Here is a 20248-nt window from a genome sequence, read left to right on the forward strand (position 1 = left end):
GTGACATAAAGACCAGTTCTCCTACTTAAAGATTCGATTTGGTTCATTGAAATCAGACTCTTCCTGGGATGGCTTAAAAATTTCAAAACAATTTGACAACAAAAATCTTTACAGTGAGTTATACTGTAGTTAGGGGAACTTCAGTTCAAGGCCACATTCCCCAAAGTATATTTTTTGTTTTTTTTAAATAATTTCAATGGGGAATTATAGGGTTTTGTGGAAGGAAAAATAATGGTAAAACAAATGTTAAGCAGATTACTTTCTTGCAGTAATTCTCAGAGCCTTTAATATGTTAATGTACATTATGAGTCAGAGAGAGAGAGAGAGAGAGAGAGAGGAGAGAGAGAGTAGCATCTCTTTGGGGGGAAAATATTGACTTAGTAGTTCCACCTTCCTCTTAAGCACTCTTTGCTAAAAGAAATTCCCCATCTATGTCAACACTTTTCAGAGGGCGTCATTTTCTTTTTTTGTGGCATGGCAAAAGCCCAAATGAAAATGTAAAGACCAGAAGTATATATTTTTTCAGTAAGAAAGAAATATTCTTTTCTCCTAAATTTTGCCTATTGAAGCCAGAACTGGTATGATTACTTTATATAAATATAATAGCTGTTCAGTGATCATGACAAACAGAAAAATATGACAAAACTGCTTTGTGAAAGAACACAAAGTTAGAAAAATGATTTACCAAAATATAACTTTAAAACATACTTTAAAAATAAAACTTGGGCTTCCCTGGTGGTGCAGTGGTTGAGAGTCCGCCTTCCGATGCAGGGGACACGGGTTCGTGTCCCGGTCTGGGAGGATCCCACATGCCGCGGAGCGGCTGGGCCCGTGAGCCATGGCCGCTGAGCCTGCGCGTCCGGAGCCTGTGCTCCGCAACGGGAGAGGCCACAACAGTGAGAGGCCCGCGTACCGGAAAAAATAAATAAATAAATAAATAAAACTTAACCATAAAAACAGAGATATAATGTGGTTTTATTACCAAGTATTTGAAAAATAGAATGACTCATTATTTTTGTAATTCCTAAGGGTACCATTTTATAATTTGCCCAAGGATTTGATTTGATATTCTAGTGGCCCCAAAGGTGGCAACATCTGCTTATAAAAGACCTGATTTGGACTGTGTGGGCTGCTGAAGTTTTTTCAGGCTTTTTCTCATTAAAACAAGATTGTACGGTAGACTGGCAGTGTCACTTTCTCACTCATGCTTCCCAAAGGCTTAAGTGGTCAGAATTTACCTTTTCCTTTTCTTTGTAATACCAATTTTGTTTCATAGTTAATGGGTGTAAAATATCCTCTGGGGAGAAGCTACAGAGTTTAGAATTTTTCCTTTTTCAGAAGTCAAAAGATAATAGATTATCAATTTATTTATCCTTCATTTCCCAAAAAATATTTTCTCACAGATTCCCTGCACCCCTCTTACCTCCTTTTAACAAAAAATTCATGAATAATATGAAGTAAACACAACTGATAGTGGTACGGGCCTTGGCCCATCATTGCTTACCATTTAAGAGGTGCCTACTGCAGTTGGAAACTAATTTTTGGTTCCTGCGGATATAATATCCATGGATTTTCCAAAAATAAATGACTAGACTGGGCCCAAGTAAAAAATATGTCTTAATCATTGAAGCAGCTTTTTGTCTGACCATCATCTACTCACTTCTTTACTCTGACAGCTGCCTCCCCTCCTGTGGCATGAAAGGATACAGCACTAAAGGCGGAGACTGTCCTAAAGGATGGCTGGAGAGGCTACATGGAGGAAAAGAGAACCCTGGGATTGCTGGGCTGAACTGCCTATGCTGCCCTGAAGATTCCCTGCAGCAGGGTTATCCTTGCAAAGCAGGGTAAGAAAGGGAGTGGATCCTGAGCTCTGAGAGCTGCTCTCAGTCCTGTGGGATTTTTCCCTCAAAGAACTGCCCAAAGAGTCTGTTTTCTAGAAAAGTCTGAATGATGGCTGGATTACAGAGCTCTTGTAGCTCAGAGATGGACAGTGCTGGCTGTAATTCCTCTGCTTGCCTTCCTGACCCATTCTCCATCTTTCCCAGCCCTGCTCTGTGCCCAAGGAGACTGACCCCTTCTGATGAGAGGGCAAGAGGAGAGAGGGGTCAGGCTTTATTCTTTGCCCTCCCTCCTTAGTAGCTGCATCTCTATTGATAGCTGTGATGTTCCACACCTATGGCTCCCCTCAGGGAGCTCCAGCTCTCGCCAGGCTCCAAGACCACTTTTTCTTCTCCTTCAGCCCTAGGGGAATTAATGGCTTCCTGCTGGTGCCAGACTCTGGGTGCCTCAAAATCCTTCATTCATTTCCTTAACCCTGCCCACACCTCTGGAGGCAGTCCCTTTATTACAGTCTCCCCATTGTATTAAAAGTCTTACCTGTTGGGATAAATTCTGTTTCCTGTGGGGAACCTGGATGTTACACCAACTGACGCTCATTTTAATATCAAATTGTTAAAAGAGATCTCGATTTTGTAGAATATATTTCTTCACAACTTCAGTCAGAGTATTGCTTAGGAGTATGGGTGTTGGGGTCATGCAGATCTGTTATTAACTGTGTGATTCTAGGTATGCTTAATCTTTCTCTCCAAGTGTCAGTTAAGTATCTCTATGTATGTCATCCAGAAAATGGAGCTAAAAACAGTATTTAATTCATTTAGCACATAAATTGTTGTTAGGATTAAATGAGATAATGTTTATAAAGTACTTAGCCTAGCACAGCGCTTAAAAGACTGTCGATAAGTTGGAGTGCTTCTTTCTTATTACTATTTAAGTATATTTCAATTTTCAAACTGTGATACTGCAATTTCTCTCTATTAATTGTTCAGTGTTTCTTACTTGTGAAACTAAAAGCCAAACACATTATAAAACATTATTATTAGTTTACCAATATGGATATTGAATGCTCAAGGGATTTGCACTGGTTTAAGATTAAGGACCAATAGCAGAGAAAGAAGGGAGTTCAAAAGCCTTGGCCTTGGTTACTTTTAGGAAGTAGCATTGTTCCTACCAACCCCCCAAAACGACTGCCCAGCTTTTCACGCTTTTCACTCCAGGCTATCACACACCCAGCCCTTCCTGGGTGATATGACACTTTCCCTTGTCCTTTAGTACAAAATAGAATTCCTCTGCTCATCTGCTCCACCTGAAATATACTAAATCAATTGGTATTGGTTTAATTGTGAATGACCAAAATCTCAAGACAATAGTAGCTTAAGCAACATGGAAGTTTATTCCTCCTTCACATAAAATCTGAGTGGGCAGGCCTGAGTTGGTAGGGTGCTCCATGGTGTCAAGGACTCAGGCTTGTTACTCTGCTATGCATGGCCCTTGTCCTTTTCTTTCAAGATGGAGCTCCAGCCATCACAGCCACTTTCCAAGCAGCAGGATGGAGAAAGGGGAGAAAGATAAAGGGCCTTGTGAAATAATAGAAAATATATATTGGTCTCTGCCTCCCAGGTCCAGGCACAGAGATCCTAAAACCCTTGTAATTTCCTAAGTGATAAGGGCACTAGGAGCATCTTTTGTTCTAATATTTGGCCTTTGACCCCAGTTCCTGACACAGAGCTCCTAAAGCCCTTGGAATTTTGGATGATAGGAATTTTGTTATTCTAATGAGGCAACTCTTGGTGGGCTCTTGAATAGCTTCAGGATGGGGGCTGGTAACCAGAAAGACCAATCCATGATTAGAAGCTTGTAACTTCAATCCCACCCCTATCCTCTGGGAAGGTCTGGAAAGGGGCTGATGATTGAGTTAATAATTGATCATACAAAGCCTTTATAAAAATCCCCAAAGTATCGGGGGTTTGGAGAATTTCCAGGCTGGTAAACACATCCACATGTGGGGAGGGTGACAGACCCCAACTCCACAGAGACAGAAGCTCCTGTACTCAGGACCCGTCTGGACCTCTCCTCGTCATCTGGCTGTTCATCCGTATCCTCTACCACATCCTTAATTACATAATAAACTGGTAACTGTGTTTCCCTGAGTTGTTTGAGCCATTCACAAGGAGAGAGTCATGGGAACCCCAATTACAGCCAGTCAGTCAGAAGTATAGGTGAAAAGCTGAAACTTGTGATTGACATCTGAAGTGGGGGTGGGACCTGCGGCTATCTCCAGGTAGTGTCAGAGTGGAGTTAGATTGTAGGACACCCAGCCGGTGCCAGAGAGTTGCTCGATGTGTCAAACCCCACACACCTGGCAGCAGAAGTGAAGTGTAGTAGTAGTGTGAGAGGAAAGGAGGAACGTGGGAACTCACCTACACCAGTTCTCTCTTAAAACAAGCGTCCTAGAAGTTGCCATTCAACACTCCTGCCGTGAGCCTGTGGGCCACTAACCTCAGTTGGATGCCGCTCCTCTCCCCCACATCAGGGAGGCTGGGAAATGTCTTTATCCTGAGAAGTCAGGCATCCAGTGCAAACTTCTATAGCTATGGAAGAAATGAAGAGCAACCACTGAGGGCAACAAGCAACCTTTGGTAAAGACATCTTCCTCTCTACTGCTCTCCTTCCTCACCAATAGGAAAAGAAGGCAAGGAGATTTTTTTTAAAAAACCAGTGCCATCTTGACAGTAGAAGAGGGCATTTAATAGTGGTTTTCAGCTTCTCAGAAGAGGTACGGTGTGAAACTAAAAGAAAACCAGAGGGACTTCCCCAGTGGTCCAGTGGTTAAGACTCCACGCTTCGACTGCAGGGGCCACGGGTTTGCTCCCTGGTCGAGGAACTAAGATCCTGCATGCTGCTGTGGCGAGGCCAGAAAAAACAACAAAAACGAAACAGAACTGTCTCATTCTGCCCCACCTTGAACTCTGCTCAGAGCCTGGTTTCCAAACATGAGCAATCAGTAGACTTTGTCTTAGACCGTTGCCACAGCCCAAACATACCAAGCAGTATTTGTGCTCTTTACCCAGAGCACAAATCTGGGTAAAGATAGCATTGACTGTAACTGGAATTACAGAATACATTTCATATCTGAGAGGTGGAGACAGCCTGCCACGCGGCATGCAGGACCTTAGCTCCCCAACCGGGGATGGCCCAGCCAATCATAGCACCTCATTCTCCTGGGCACAGTGATTGGTCCAGCTGAAGGGCTGAAGGGCATGTGCCCCAGTCTGGGCCAATTAGAGCCCTTTTCTGAGACTAGTTTGGGGCTGGAGGAGAAGGGGTCTTGCTTTTTGGAAGTATGTCAGTGGGGACTGCGGGCAGCCATATTTTTTTCCACTACATGAAGAACACCTGTCTGCAGTAGGAAAGAATGAAGACAATATAGACAAATGGGTAGAGGGCACAGGTGGCAACCTCCCTGCAGTTCCTCAGTCCAGTCAAACCCGAAGCTAGATCAATTTCTGGACTTCCCAGTTAGGTAATCCAATAAATCTCCTTTAATGCTTAAGCTAGTCTGAGTTGGATTTCTGTCACTTGTACAAGTCTGAACTAAAAAAAAAAAGTAAAAGAAAAGTTAAACAACATGCTCTTTCTATTAGAAATACACTTAATAAACTTCTATGAGTCCACAGTAAATTCAACGAGACAAATGCTTAAGCAGGTTGGTATCTAAGAAATATTCGTTAGCATACTACGGACAAATCAAAGGTGTTTAGGAGAATGTTGAGGAAGTCAGTTTTGCTCATTTTTGCTGTCTTCCTTCTTACACTGGCAGTTTTTGCTTTTGAAATTGTAAGAAGAAAAACAATGAGTCAGTCAACAGAGAAGGGATAGAGAGGTAGTAAAAGGAGGTATGGGAAGAGAGTGATGGAGAAGGGAATAGTGAGAGATGGCACGGAGTATCAGAGCTTCCAGCCTGGGAGTCAGGGGACCTGGGTCACAGCCCTGGCTCTGCCACTACTGCTCCATCTGCTTGGGTGAACCACTTTGACTAGTTGTAATTTCTACACCTGAGAAATAAGGAGGCCTGGAATAGAGGTGATTAAGGTCCATCTTGGCTCTAATAGTCGATCCTTCTAGTATATCCTTATTTCTAGCAGGAAAATGAAGGACACAAGGGAGTAGGATGCATCACTGTTGGAGTCACTGCTGTCAAGAGCATGACCTCAGGTTTCCCAAGAGGTCTAGCTCAGAAGGCAGCTGTTCCAATACCCCCAAACCAGCCTCAGATCATCCCAGGAAACTGAGGCTCTGGCTTTTCCCTGGAAGGGTCAAAACTTGGTCAACAATTATTGGGCTGGGGGTAGAGGTATATCCAAGACAGAGCTCCTTGTTTATAATTCATTAAAGAATTCATCAGACGCCCTGGGCAGACAAGGCAGAACCCACCTAATTGCCTTCTTCTCTCCCCACCCTCTTCCTGCCCACTGAGGAATCCTGATCCATATTAGATCCTATCCAGAGGAGCATGCTGGAACTCATCCAACATAGCAAGTGCAGCCTGCCCAGCAGAGACCTGAGCAAACCAGTTTCACACAGGAAAATTCAATTGCCTGCTATTGTCACAGCCAGGGAGGCAGGGGAGGAGCACTCCTACCCATCACAGCAATTTTTTTTTTTTTTTTTTTTTTTTTTGCGGTACACGGGCCTCTCACTGTTGTGGCCTCTCCCGTTGCGGAGCACAGGCTCTGGACGCGCAGGCTCAGCGGCCATGGCTCACGGGCCCAGCCGCTCCGCGGCATGTGGGATCTTCCCGGACTGGGGCACGAACCCATGTCCCCTGCATCGGCAGGCGGACTCTCAACCACTGCGCCACCAGGGAAGCCCCCCATCACAGCAATTTAAGTAGGAGGAGAGATGAGAATGGGAAGAAGTGATGAATAAACACGGGGAAAGAAAGCTCTACAGAAGTGTGCTCCTGCTCAAAAGTTGGGGTTGAAGGGTAGTGTCTGAGAAGAAAGGAGTTTTCTTCTAGCTCTTTTAAACCATTTTCCCCATTTCAGCCAAAATAGCCAGCAAGAAGTTTCTCAGTTCTTACAGTGCTGACGAGTAAGACTTAGCTTAGCACAGAGCAGGTGCTTAATAAATCTTTATTGAATGAATAAGTAAGTGAATGGACGGAAAAATCTGTTGGTCACCATACTGACTCTCTTTGACGAACCACAAAAATGGAATATGCTCCACGGAAGAGACGGCATGACGAGGATGGGGCTCCTTGCAGGCTTAGCTGAGGCTAATGGTCCCCTCTCCACAGACTATCCAGGTAGAGTCTGATGGGTCTGATGGGTCACATCACACAGAGGGTTATTTCCTTCAGTCAAGGAGCAATTACTGGGCCCTTCTTTTGGGTTCAGGACCATATAGACGTTAGTCCCTGACTTCTGAGACCTTGCAGTCTAACTGAAGAGATAGTCTTAGCCCATACAGAACAATGATATGAATCATATAAATCACTAAATAAGCGGTCTTAAGTAATGTAGGGAGAACTATAATTGCAATTAGAGTCCAAAGAAAAGAGAGATGAGTGGGGCTCGAACAGTCTAGAAAGATCCATTAAAGTGGGATTTGACCTTGACGCAGAGAACAGACAAATGTGCATTCACTTGGGGAAAACTTGGGTTAATTTTCTGGACTCTGATTCCACCTGAGTCACAATGCTATTTTCCAGATGCATAGTCAAGTCCCCTTCCAACTTCCCTTCCACAGTCTGCATGGCAGGCGAGGTTTTCATCACCATTAGAGCAGAGGGGGGCTTCACAAAGAGCAGTGTAATCTGAGTGCTGATGAGGCCAACAGGTTTGATTCTGAAGATTGTTATTGCTGCCAGGCTATAACCTAGACATATAAATGTACTGCTTCAAATGTTCCATCAGGAGAATCGGCTGGGGAGCACTAATCCTAAGTGAAACCATCTTGATTACAAAGGAAGGAATGACAACACCATATTGCTTAACTGCTGAACCTTACAATGAAACACAAAGTGGCATTAACGTTCTCTGCCTGTAAGGCTGCAGTTTAAGCAGTTAATCTTATTTTAGCTGAATGGCATGTTCATTACAGCAAATAAGTAGGTAATGTGTGGGATTACTGAAAGGAAAGATAAATTAAACCAGTTATGGTTATAATGTTGATTTTATTTTAACTGTCTGATTTAACTTGGTATTTTTCAAGAGTCAGATCTAATATACACTCATTTAGCAGAGATTAAGCAGATGGGACTCTTGCCCAGAAAAGGTATTATATGCAACTTAAGATGCTACTTTTAAGGGCAGCAATCCAGGACACTCGATACTGGCTCTAGCCTGGAATCTTCAGTGCTTAAACTGGAGGGGTCCTGAATGGTAAGATAGCACTTCTCTCTTTCCATTAAATAGTTATGTTTTCACCATTTATGCTTTTCAAGGGCAGCTGAAGGACTTTTCTTCAAGGTCTCAAACATCCTTCTGTGTGGACCTGCTACAAAACAGTGTGTAGCTCAGGAATGTATTTTATCTTGTTTACATGTGCTTTCTTCACACAAGTGTTACCCTGACTCCAAAAACCCTTCATTGAACTACAGGTACAAGAGGAAAAAGAGGTATAGTCCCTGAACTGGAAAGGATTACAATCTAGTCAGGAGAGGAGGGATAATAATCTCAAACATAAGGAACCTAGGAGACAATGTGAGAGGGTGTCTAATCAAGTGCCGAATTGCATAGTGCAATTGAGCAGAGTATGGAGTACTAGATACTGGGCGCTGCACTGGAGGCTCTTCATATACCTAATCTCATTTAATTTGCACAATAATCTTGTAAGGCCAGTATTATTACCTCCTATTTGTCCAAGGAAGGGGAAGTAAATTGCCTGTCCAAGGAAGGGAAAAAGCAGGAGTTTAAACCCAGGTCTAATTCTAAAGGCCTCGTTTTTTCCTTTATGACAAGCTGCTTTCTTAAATATGAAGAGTCAAGAGCAGAAGAAAATCATAAAAGATGTCATGAAAGGAGTGGAATTGGATCTGAGTCAGAATACACCTTAAATCCAACTTAAAAACAAAAAAATTCTTTACCAGTACCCACTTGACAATCAATTTTACTTCCAGAAACAGCCTAAAGAAATAACCTTCTTTCCACATAATACAACGACCTTAAAACATTTTAACTCCAAGAATCCTCTTTTGATTTTTATGCCATTGTTATGTGTTTTCATTATATATATGTTAATCCCACAGGGCATTATTGTTGTATAGTCAATAATTATTCAGATTTATTTATCTATTTTATCCTTCTTGTGCCTTTGGGTTTCCACCTAAGTTCATTTTATTTCTGCCTGAAGAACGATCTTTAGTATTCCCTTTAATGCAGGCCTTGCTTGTGATAATTCTCTCAGACTTTATGCCCAGATATGCCTTATTCCCCTTTCAATTTGAAGAACACATTTTTGCTGGGCATAGAATCCTAGATTGTCAGTTACTTTCTTTCAGCACTTTGAAAATACTCCGTTTACCTTCCCGCTTTCATTATTTCTCTTGAGAAACTAACAATAAGTTTAATTATTGCTCTCATGAAGGTAATGTCTTTTTTCTCTAGCTGTATGTATGTATGATTCTCTCCTTGGTTTTCATTTACTATGAATGTGACTAGGTTTTTGGGTTTGTTTTAAATCCTTTTTGGGCTTCTTAACTTGTGACAATGTTTTTCACCAGTTTGGGAATATTCTCAGCTATTATCTTTTCAAAAATTGTTTCTGTTCCATTTTTCTCTCTCCTTTGCTTCAGGGACTCTAAATACACTTATATTAAATCTTCTCACGATATCCCCTATATCTCTTACACACCCCACCCCCATTTGTATTTACAAACTTTTTTCTCTGCAGGTTTCCTTCTGGAGATATTCTTCTAATTTATTCTTAATCATCTCTTCAACCATGTCTTATTGGTTATAAAACCCTTCCACTGAGTTCATTTCAGCTACTATATTTTTGGTTTGGGATTTAGTTCCTATTTATGTTTTCCATCATTATCAACCTTGCTTTTTTTGTTTCATCTCTTTACCCATTAAATAAATTGCACAGCAATTTGCTGTCAAGAAAAAACTTGACAACAGAGAAGCAATCAATGAGCTCCAGTCCCACGTAGGATATAGAAAAACAAGAAGTTCTGCTCCAACAAACTATGTTTCTTTGGGCAGAGTACAGAAGGAAGAGTAGCAGCCAAAACAGTAAGAGGAAAAACCCGAAATTTTAACAAATGCTTAAAGACAAAGTATGGGCCAGTGTGACAGCTTAGAATCTCCAGGAGGCACAGATACAAGAAGAGTCTGCCCTCACTTGCCAGCTCTTTTCTATAGGCCTCCACTGGGTGTTCATAAGAAAAATGGGGGATAGATCAGGAAAACTGAAAGAGCCACCCTTTGGTGACACAGGCATGCAGATAACAACCATCTGGCGCTGGGTTAAAGGCATGAAACCCATGTTCTTTTATACAAAGAAAGAGCCATTTGCCACTAGTGGAGTGGTACAAAACCTTCCTGTTCCCTGGTTCCAGGAAAAGGCTGTGGTAGAGAAGTTGAAGGAAAAAGCATCAGATGCTAGAGGGGGGTAGGAAACCCACCTGTGACCAGGATCCTGCCCTAATGCAAAGCATTAGGTGTGCTGCCAGTGAGAGAGGGACAGGAAACTTACTCTCATTTAAGAACCGTCCCCCCCCATTACAATGCAGAGTCTGACTGCCATGGGGAGAATGAGGTGCACCTATAAAGCTCAAGAGCCCGGGGCCTGCATGAGACTGAGGCTAGCGGGGAAAACACTGCCTGCCCCAACCACAAAACTTGCTCAAAGAAACAAGCAACAGATCCCTAGAGCTAAGGGAGGGGCAGGACTTGTAGAGATTCCACTTGTAGTATAGTTGTGCAGTCTGCTGAAAGCAAGAGGGTGAAGCAGGGTCACTGAGAAAAACTCCCTGGCATTCTAGGCCACTCACTAAACACAAAGTAGCAGCAGTTCACCACTGGATGAATTTTAAAGCTGTGGTATATTGAAGGTTACAATATCAACAATAAAACCCAAGCCCAGATCAACTACTACTGAGAGTTACTTGGTACCCCCACACTAATGGCCCAAGAGAAGGAGAGGTGTGCCCACTGTACGTATAAATACTATTTACCTCAGTTTCTACTGTTCTTTTACATGCAATGTCTGACATTCAATCAAAAATTATAAGGGCTTCCCTGGTGGCACAGTGGTTGAGAGTCTGCCTGCCGATGCAGGGGACACGGGTTCGTGCCCCAGTCCGGGAGGATCCCACATGCCGTGGAGTGGCTGGGCCCGAGAGCCATGGCCATTGAGCCTGCGCGTCCGGAGCCTGTGCTCCACAGCGGGAGAGGCCACAGCGGTGAGAGGCCCGTGTACTGCAAAAAAAAAAAAAAATTATAAGACATTAAAAAGCAAGAGAAAAAAATGACAATGATCCACGGTCAAGAGATAAAGTAGTTAACAGAAGTAAATCCAGAGATGACCTAGATATTGACACTATCCAACAGGAATTTAAAATAACTGTGATTAAAATGCTAAGGGATCTAGTGGAATGAGTGGACAACATACAAAAACAGAGAATTTCAGCAGAGAGATAGAAACTATAAAAAAGAGTTAAATGGAAACCCTGGGAATAAAAATACAGTATCAAGAGATGAAGAATCATTTTGACAGGCTTATTAGTAGACTGGACACAGCACAAGAAAGAATCAGTGAACCTAAAGTAGGTCAATAGAAATGATGCACATTGAAACATAAAAGTAAAAGAGAGTGAATAAAACAGAAGAGTGCATCCAACAGAGCTGTGGGACAATATCAAATGGTCGAACATAAATCTAATTGGAGTCCCAGAAGGAGAAGAGAGAGAGAGTACAGGACAGAAGAATATTTGATGGTATAATGGATGAGAATTTCCCAAAATTAATGATATACAACCAAAAAATCCAAGAGGCTCAGAGAATCCCAAGCAGAATAAATACAAAGATAAACATACCAAGACACATCATAGTAAAACTGTTGAAAATTGAAAGTTAAGAGGAAATCTTGAAGGCAGTCAGAAAATAAAAATGTTACATAGAGAAGAACAAATATAAGAATCACAGCAGACCTGTCATCAGAAAATTTGCAAGCCAGAAGGCAATAGTGATTTCTTTAAGGTACAGTTGACCCTTGAACAACATGTCTTTGAAATGTGCAGGTCTACTCATACACAGATTCTTTTTCAACATATATACAAAAATATATGTGTAGAACATCATGTGCAAGACTTGTATTGAAGTGGATAGCCTATCCCTACATAGGCACAGGGTGAGTGATATTTAACATAACATTAATGATATTAGTTTTCTTACTGTTTTATAACTTTGCTTTCAAAGAATTACGTAACTGTACAGTATGCCTCTCTCTTTCATAATTGGAGAAACTGTGTATTAGCCTATCATCACAGGGAAGTGTTTTTTAAAAATATATAATTATGTTTCCAATACTGTATCATGAATATGACTGCAATAATGCATGCCATAAAAATTTTATGCATGCCATAAAAATTTTATAACAATTCATTCATTAGTGAGCAGGCTAGGCTACCATGAAGCAATTGTATTGATTATCCTAGGCTACCATAAAGCAATCATATAGCTGCTTCTTCATAATCAATGCATGAATTGTTATACCTGTAAATAAACTGAATTTCTTTTTCACGTTATCTCTTCATTTCTGATGTCTAGTGTTAGTAATACGTATAACATCTACAGTATTTTGCATCATATAAGACAATACTGATGTAGGTACTGACAGACAATTCATCTTGCAAACAGATGACATAAACTTATAGTATCGATAAATACAGTACAGTACTGTAAACATATTTTTCTTCCTTATGATTTTCTTAATAACATTTTTTCTGTAGCTTACTTTATTGTAAGAATACAGCATATGGACTTCCCTGGTGGCGCAGTGGTTAAGAATCCATCTGCCAATGCAGGGGACACGGGTTCGAGCCCTGGTCCAGGAAGATCCCACATGCCGCAGAGCAACTAAGCCCATGCGCCACAGCTACTGAGCCTGCACTCTAGAGCCCACGTGCCACAACAACAGAAGCCCACGCACCTAGAGTCCATGCTTTGAAACAAAGAGAAGCCACCGCAATGAGAAGCCCGCGCACCTCAACGAAGACTAGCCTCCACTCGCCACGACTAGAGAAAGCCTGCGGGCAGCAACAAAGACCCAATGCAGCCAATAAAAAAATAAATAATAAAAATAAAATATAGCACTTTAATTTCCTTAAGCTACTTTGTTTATTTCAAAGTGCCAAAAAACTAAAGGTGTTCTGGTGCACACACATATGCTGTGAACCTAAGAATTCAGAACTATGCAAAGAACTTTTCAATACGACTTTACAAGTGAAATATTTACACACTTTACTGGTAGTGCTTAATGCTTATTTTTGAAATCTATTGCTGATGCTCCTCTAAAGAGCAATGACTCAACCAGAAAAATATTAAAGGCTGCCTTTTCTTTTGTAAAGTGCTTATTAGCAACCATATCCAAAAGCAATGGTTTTCAGAAATACATGATATTAAAAGGTGCTCAAAGAGTCACCTCTTACAGAATCAAATATGCCATTTTGTAACTTTGTACATGTAAACTGATTTTATCTGCATTAATGAAAGATTGCTTTCAATGGCCCTCAACCATATGCTTCAAATCAAGACAGTGCTATTAGCATCAGCAGCATGAACAGTAACAGCAGAATAAACCCCAGCACATTTTAAATGGATCACAGCAGACTAGAAAAACTGTAACAGCTTTTGGATATGTTGCATATCCAAGGATGAGGCTTCTCTTTCACTCTGCATATATGGTAAACATTTTAAAAAATAATAAAAACACTTTCTTGTCTCTCTGTAAGAGCATTTTACAGTGTATAAAAGGATTCAGATTCTTGTACCAATTAAGCAAACTGTTTTTCTATATAAAGTAGGCTTTATATTAAAGAAAGAAAGAAGGAAAGAAAGAGAAAAGAAAGCCTATTTCCACCAAGACAGCTAGAAGGAATTAACAAGTGAAACACCTAATGCTAAAAACCTGAGGGAAAAAAATGTGAACAATTCTGAAATGAAGCTTTTTTGAAAGGTTGACATAAACATTCCAAAAAGGAATTTGTTTTCTTCGAGTGTGAAGTATCTGACTTCATTTCAATCATATATCACTTTTATCTGATTTAAATAATTTAGGAAAAAAATAAGCATCATCTTAACTGAACTACTTTCTGTATCAGATTCTCTTTCTGACTCATGCCCCCCAGTACGAACCATTCAATACTCTTATAGTGAGCATCCCCTCAGGTCCCTGTCTATTTTCTGAATCTTAAAAGCTTTTTTACTCCTCCTTTTTTTTCCCCTCCAAAACTCCCCATATATCCCAAGAGAAAATTCCTATTAAAAAATCATAATTTAAATACATTGTGACAATGTTACATTTGATTTAAAGAGGTAATAAATTATAAATTGCCAAATAATATAATTCACAATGCAAATCCCTGGTATAAAAAGAATCCATCTTGCCCTGAATATAATAAAGCAGTCCAGTGATTTCAAATTACTTATGAAATAAAGGCAAAAATAAGGTGTAAAACACTATTTATAAAAGTTAAGTAAGAAACCAGTTACCATAAATCTTTTTACAAAGGTAAATGTAATGGGCCTTTCCATTTCTAAAAATTTTGGGGGAGGTTTATAACTAGTGGTTTCAAAAATGACTTTAAGGAAACCAGAGATTGAATTACATATTATTTGTAATATATGACATATTAAATATATGTGACAATAATACTGCAATGGTGAGAAACTTAAATTAATCTTTGGACTTGCTACTTTTCGGCAAGTAAATTTTTTTCAAAGTCTTTGCTATAACTGATTAATTTTTAAATGTTAGTTCTCAAAAACTTTGCTACTAGAGATACTATGTTAACTAAGGAGATACTGGAAGTCTCAAATAGTAACAATATGCCTACAAAATAAAACAAGATTGTTCTTGCATCTTTTGTTAGTATAACAAATACACTTTAAGATAGACAACATTGCTATGCCTGTAAATTAAAAATAGCCAAACCTTTAAAAAGGGGGTGGAACAGGAAAGAAAAATTGAAAATTCTTATTTAAAAATAAATCTGAAGTCCTTGCATTTCTTAAGAACTTGACTTGTCAAATCACGGTTTATCTTCTTTTGGACCAAGCTGTGTCTTCCACCATTCATCCATGGGATATGATGTCAATTCTCCATTCTGTAGGTTTCAGTGTGAATTTTCTTGAATGTTTGCAAAGCTGGTACTGGACTTGAGACGTTTGGCTAAATAAATCAAAAGTATTATATTTTAACTTAAATTTAATTCTCTAAACATAATTATTCATTATTTTATGTAAACTATAGTATTCATCTATTAATTCCATGTTTGAATCTGAATAGATTCAATCTTATAAGAATTAAATCTAAATCTATTTTTTTCTACCAACCTCAAAAGATATAACTTTGCTAGAAGCTGCACATGATTTTGTTAGAAGCAGTGCCAAATAAAACATGTAATTTATATCATCCTGAACAATACAGTCTTAAATATGTAATAAAAATGAAAGTACTCTACTTTAAAAATGGAAGTGCTGTAAAGTATAATAATAAAATTATATATTTGAAAGTCTAATCTAGAAATCCAAATCTAAATTTCTCTTAAAAGAATTCAGTAAAAGAACTCTGTAATGTTTAAAAAAACAAACATTCAAATGGTTTACAAAGAAAAGTGAGTTGGATATTACACACATGTGCACAACCATATATGGCAGCTAATAAAATATGTACAATCAGTTTTGATCATGATGCTAAAGGGACTGAGTCATTAGAGTTAATAAAGAAAATCATGGCTATTTGGCTTGGTAATATGTTTTGTTCTTTAGTTAAACATGAATGTTTCTCATGTTCCAGAAATTAAAAACAACCATGCCATAGTGAAAGTATCTTACATTGGATAACTAGGAATCTCTCTACTTCAGAGGTTCTCAACACTAGAATAGAGGTTATGATTTAGAAGGTCTGCAATGGGATTCAGACATTTAATTTTTGTTTTTGTGTTTCGAAAGCTCTGCAGACAATTCTGATATGTGGCCAAGGATGAGAACCACTGTTCTAGTTTCTATCAGGGTCTCCCCTGACAACTGTAAGTAGAAGATGACAACATGGCTTCCTGGACCAGTGCATTGTTTCAGCCTAAACTTAAAAAGCAACTTAAACTAAAAAACAGCCTAAACTGAAACTCTACTCTTAAGCCTTCAGTGGATCTGGGAAGTAAACTAAATCAAAAGGGTTTTTTGTTTTAAATGTTGTTTAAAACTATTAAAAGTAATCTAGTTTCTAATTACCAAATTCATTAAACTAACCAGGTAGCAATACAACTTTCTTGCTTCCTTATTCTCTATCTGATAAATCCCTACCTACATCCTCCAAAATTCTACTGCAGGGATCTTCTAATGGTGAATTCCAACACCCCAAATGCAGAGTTTGTCTTCTATGCCTCTGTGGTCCAACCACACTGTATGCACTTCTACTACATTTGTTGTAATGATTGGATTATGGTCGGTATGTTCTTTGAGGGCATCTATTGTGCTTTGTTCCTTTTTAAATCCCTAATTCCTACCATAGGACTTGATGAATGGTAGCATAAAGAAAATGGTAGCATAAAGAAAAGTAAATTAAAATTTCCATGAGGTATCAGCACAAGAACTATTTGCTTACACTAGCACTTCCTTAAGTTCATCATTTAATTCGTAAACAATGCTTCTACGAAACATTAATAGGTATTATGCAAAGGTCCTATTGTCAAGTTTGGGGGATGTAATCTCAGAGGCCTTAATTTATATTCAGGTACATTACGAAGCTCCTGAAAAGGAATTTCACAGGACTAGTATCTTAAGGAACTCACTCTAGGAGTTGCTAACATTAAGTACAATGTTCTTTTATTCAACAAATATTTTTGAGTATCTACTATGGGCCAGGTACTTTCTAGATGCTGGTGATATAGTGGTGAGCAACATAAACAAAATCCTTTTTCTGATGGAACTTACAGTTGAGTCAGGGTAGACAAACGAGGTAGAAAATAAGTGGAAAAGTTAATTGGAATAGACTAAATAGTGATTAAATGCTATTAAAGAAAGATGATACAGAAGAATTTTAAACAGGGTGTATTCTTAGGTTGGGGGGTCATAAAAGTTCTCTTTGTGTCAGTAACCTTTGACCTAAGACCTGGATGACAAGGAGCCAGTCAAGGAAAGCAGGGAGGGAAAAATACAAGAACCTCGGAAAGAGGGCAGTGTGAATGAGCTTGGCGTTTGAGAGGAGCAGAAAGAAGGCCGGACTGCCTACATACAGCATCATGAGAAAGGAGAGGGGTAGACACAGGAGTTTAGGAAGGCAGATGGGGATCAGGTCACATGCAGCTTGGAGAGCAGACCTTGGAATAAGTCTGTATTTTATTCTAGGTGCGACGGGTACACGGGAAGAGTTTCAAATGGGAGAGGAGCACGTGGTAAAATTTGTGTTTAAAAATTTACTCTAGCCACTATACGGACAATGGATTGTAGTGGGTCAAGAAGTAGAAGTAGGGATACCAGTTAAGGGACCTCTGCCTTAGTGCTGGTAAGAGACGGTGATGGCCTGGGCTAAGGTATTACCAGTGGGGATAGAGAAAAGATAATTTATGATATATTTTTGGAAATAGAGCTGGCAGTACTTGCTGATGAATTGAAAAGGGGTAGCGGAGGGAATAAGGGAATGGGGAAAGAAAAGAAAAGAAAAAGTTAAGAAATTGAAAGATATTAAAAGAAATTAAATGACAAAAGGATTTGTGGCTTATACAAGCAGATGGATGGTAATGACTTTTATTGTGAAAACAAACGAACAAAAACACTGATCAGAAGTACTATATATCTTCTGTAGAGTTAAATAGATTTGCAAAGCAAATAAGATGCTAAACTTTAAAAGTACACCAAGCCCTGAAAAATAAAGTTTCTCAACAGTGAGGTCCCTGCAATATTTTGTTATTACCCTAAAGAAGCACTTTTAGGCCCGAGTTATTACATATTTACAGAATGCTGGCAATCTTCAAAATACTTTACTAAATACACCCACGATAAAGACTCTCTCCTCTAGTAGCTAGCCTTTTGAGGTGACAAGACATTACAAATTCAATGTAAACTGATCTACAAGCAATCTGTTTTTTTTTTTAAGTTAGATATATTAGACGTGAAGTTAGATAAATCATGAAAAAAATGCCAGAAGAAATTTACAAGGGAAAGAATTTTTATATCATAGGTTCCTAAACTAGGAATAATATTTAAGAGAAAAAAAGCCTGACTTTTTTTTTCTCCTGAAAACATTCTTTTTTAAAAAAACTAAAATTACTAAGGGATAAGCCCATACTTTCATTCTGATAATAAACAAGAAACCTATGAGATTTGGAGGTCACTTTTCTTTGGCTAGTTGGGACCTTCTAGTTAGTGTTTTTTTCTGCTCTGCCCTATTTGATGGGGAGAAAGGAAAGGAATGAACACATACTGAGCACATGCTATATGTCAAGTAACTTTCTTGCAACTACAATTCCAATTTGTTCATAAACAAATTGTCTGTGTGTAAGCTACAGTTTCTCCCTGCCTGCTACTTGTTTGGTGGTTCTGTCATGGGTGGTTCTGCCAATGGGCCTAAGAGCTCTCTACTATTTATCTCCCTATTATGGCCATTTCAGGTCTGCAAAGCCTTTGTTGCTATTCCTTTGTTGTTGTCAACCTTATTCCAGGGAACCTAGCTTTCTCAATTAAAGCTTCTGAAAGATACTGTATGTTAAAGTTTGATTATAAAGTCACTTAACTTACACATCTCTTCTGGTAGTGAGCACAGTTGTAAAATTTGAAGAAGAGAGCTGTTTTAGGCTAATATACTTTGAGTTCTCAGAGTATATATTATTTCTAAAACAGGCTTAGATTTTTTTAAATACAGGTTTTTAATCTAAGTAAATAAACAACCATAAAAAGAAACTTACGTAGAATGAGTTTGCGTTTCTTTTGCTCTGAGTGAAGAAAACTACTAAGGTAGAAGACAACAGGTAGAAAGAGAATGAACACAGAAACAGCAATTACAGGCACTGTGTCACTGCAAGGGACTGAACAGTTGAAAGTTCGACTCCAAAGTTTTCGAGTAATATTCATCTGAAACAATAACAAATAATGTTACTCTATTTTATATTTAATTTGTCTTCAATTTCATAAAATTATTTTGTCAGTAACAAGAACCCCAAATTTAGACTAAATACACATCCCTAAAAAATCTATTAATAGTTGAGGACAATTTCTTCTGTCAGGGAAATAAGCTGGTTCATGATTAGTCATTGTATAAATTTATATCCATACAGAAATTTCATATTGTAAATTCATAATACTGTCCAAAGAATGTCAGCTTTTCACAGACTTCAAACACAGAACTTGTATCAATAGAAATATACTGTGCTTCATTCATTAAAAAAGATTTAAAAGGGTAACTATGTGAGGTTATGAATGTCAATAATTAGACTGTGGGAATCCTTTTGCAATATGTATGTATATCAAATCATCACACTGTACACTTTAAATATATTATAATTTTATTTGTCAAGTACACCTCAATAAAACTGGGGGGAGGGGAAGTCTCACAAAACAAACAAACAAAATATTTTCTTTCATATGTTACCTACGTAATCTCACTGAGCTTGTTGTAATATTTTTAGAATGGAGATAAAAATATCAGCTTTATAGGGCTTCTTTTCAAGAGATGATATCTATGAAATGCTTAATAGCTTATCTAAGATATTAGGAAAGATTCATACTCACAGCAAATAATTTTTTAAGTATATAATATCTAATGAGTCATGGAAACTTTATTAGACAATACTAATATCTTATTTAGCCCCTAGATACACTTAGGGGCTGCAGTACCTCACTTTCATTGAGCTCATGATTTCTGTCAAACAGGCTAAACGATGTAAGGAAACTATCAAATTCAGCTTTTTTTTTTTTTTTTTTTTTTGCGGTACGCGGGCCTCTCACTGTTGTGGCCTCTCCCGTTGCAGAGCACAGGCTCCGGACGCACAGGCTCAGTGGCCATGACTCACGGGCCCAGCCGCTCCGCAGCATGTGGGATCTTCCCGGACTGGGGCACGAACCCCTGTCCCGTGCATTGGCAGGCGGACTCTCAACCACTGCGCCACCAGGGAAGCCCCAAATTTAGCTTTTAAAACTGTTCTTGCCTAGATTTTGTTTAATTGAGATATGGTTTACAAATGGTG

At 39.0% G+C, this 20248-nt stretch overlaps 1 protein-coding gene across 1 annotated transcript in view; it reads right to left on the minus strand.

Moving 5' to 3' along the window:
• Nucleotides 1–13219: 13219 nt before the first annotated feature.
• OSTM1 (osteoclastogenesis associated transmembrane protein 1) overlaps nucleotides 13220–20248 on the minus strand; it is a 38971-nt gene continuing 31942 nt past the window's right edge. The window contains exons 5-6 of the mRNA XM_082668793.1: nucleotides 18971–19136; nucleotides 13220–15237 (exon numbers count right to left, since the gene is read on the minus strand). Of these exons, the coding sequence (XP_082524919.1) occupies nucleotides 15182–15237; nucleotides 18971–19136 (222 nt within the window). The 3' untranslated portion in view covers nucleotides 13220–15181. The remainder of the gene's footprint in view (nucleotides 15238–18970; nucleotides 19137–20248) is intronic.

This window comes from Grampus griseus (genome assembly GCF_964374135.1).
Source record: "Grampus griseus genome assembly, chromosome: 13".
NCBI lineage: Eukaryota > Metazoa > Chordata > Mammalia > Artiodactyla > Delphinidae > Grampus > Grampus griseus.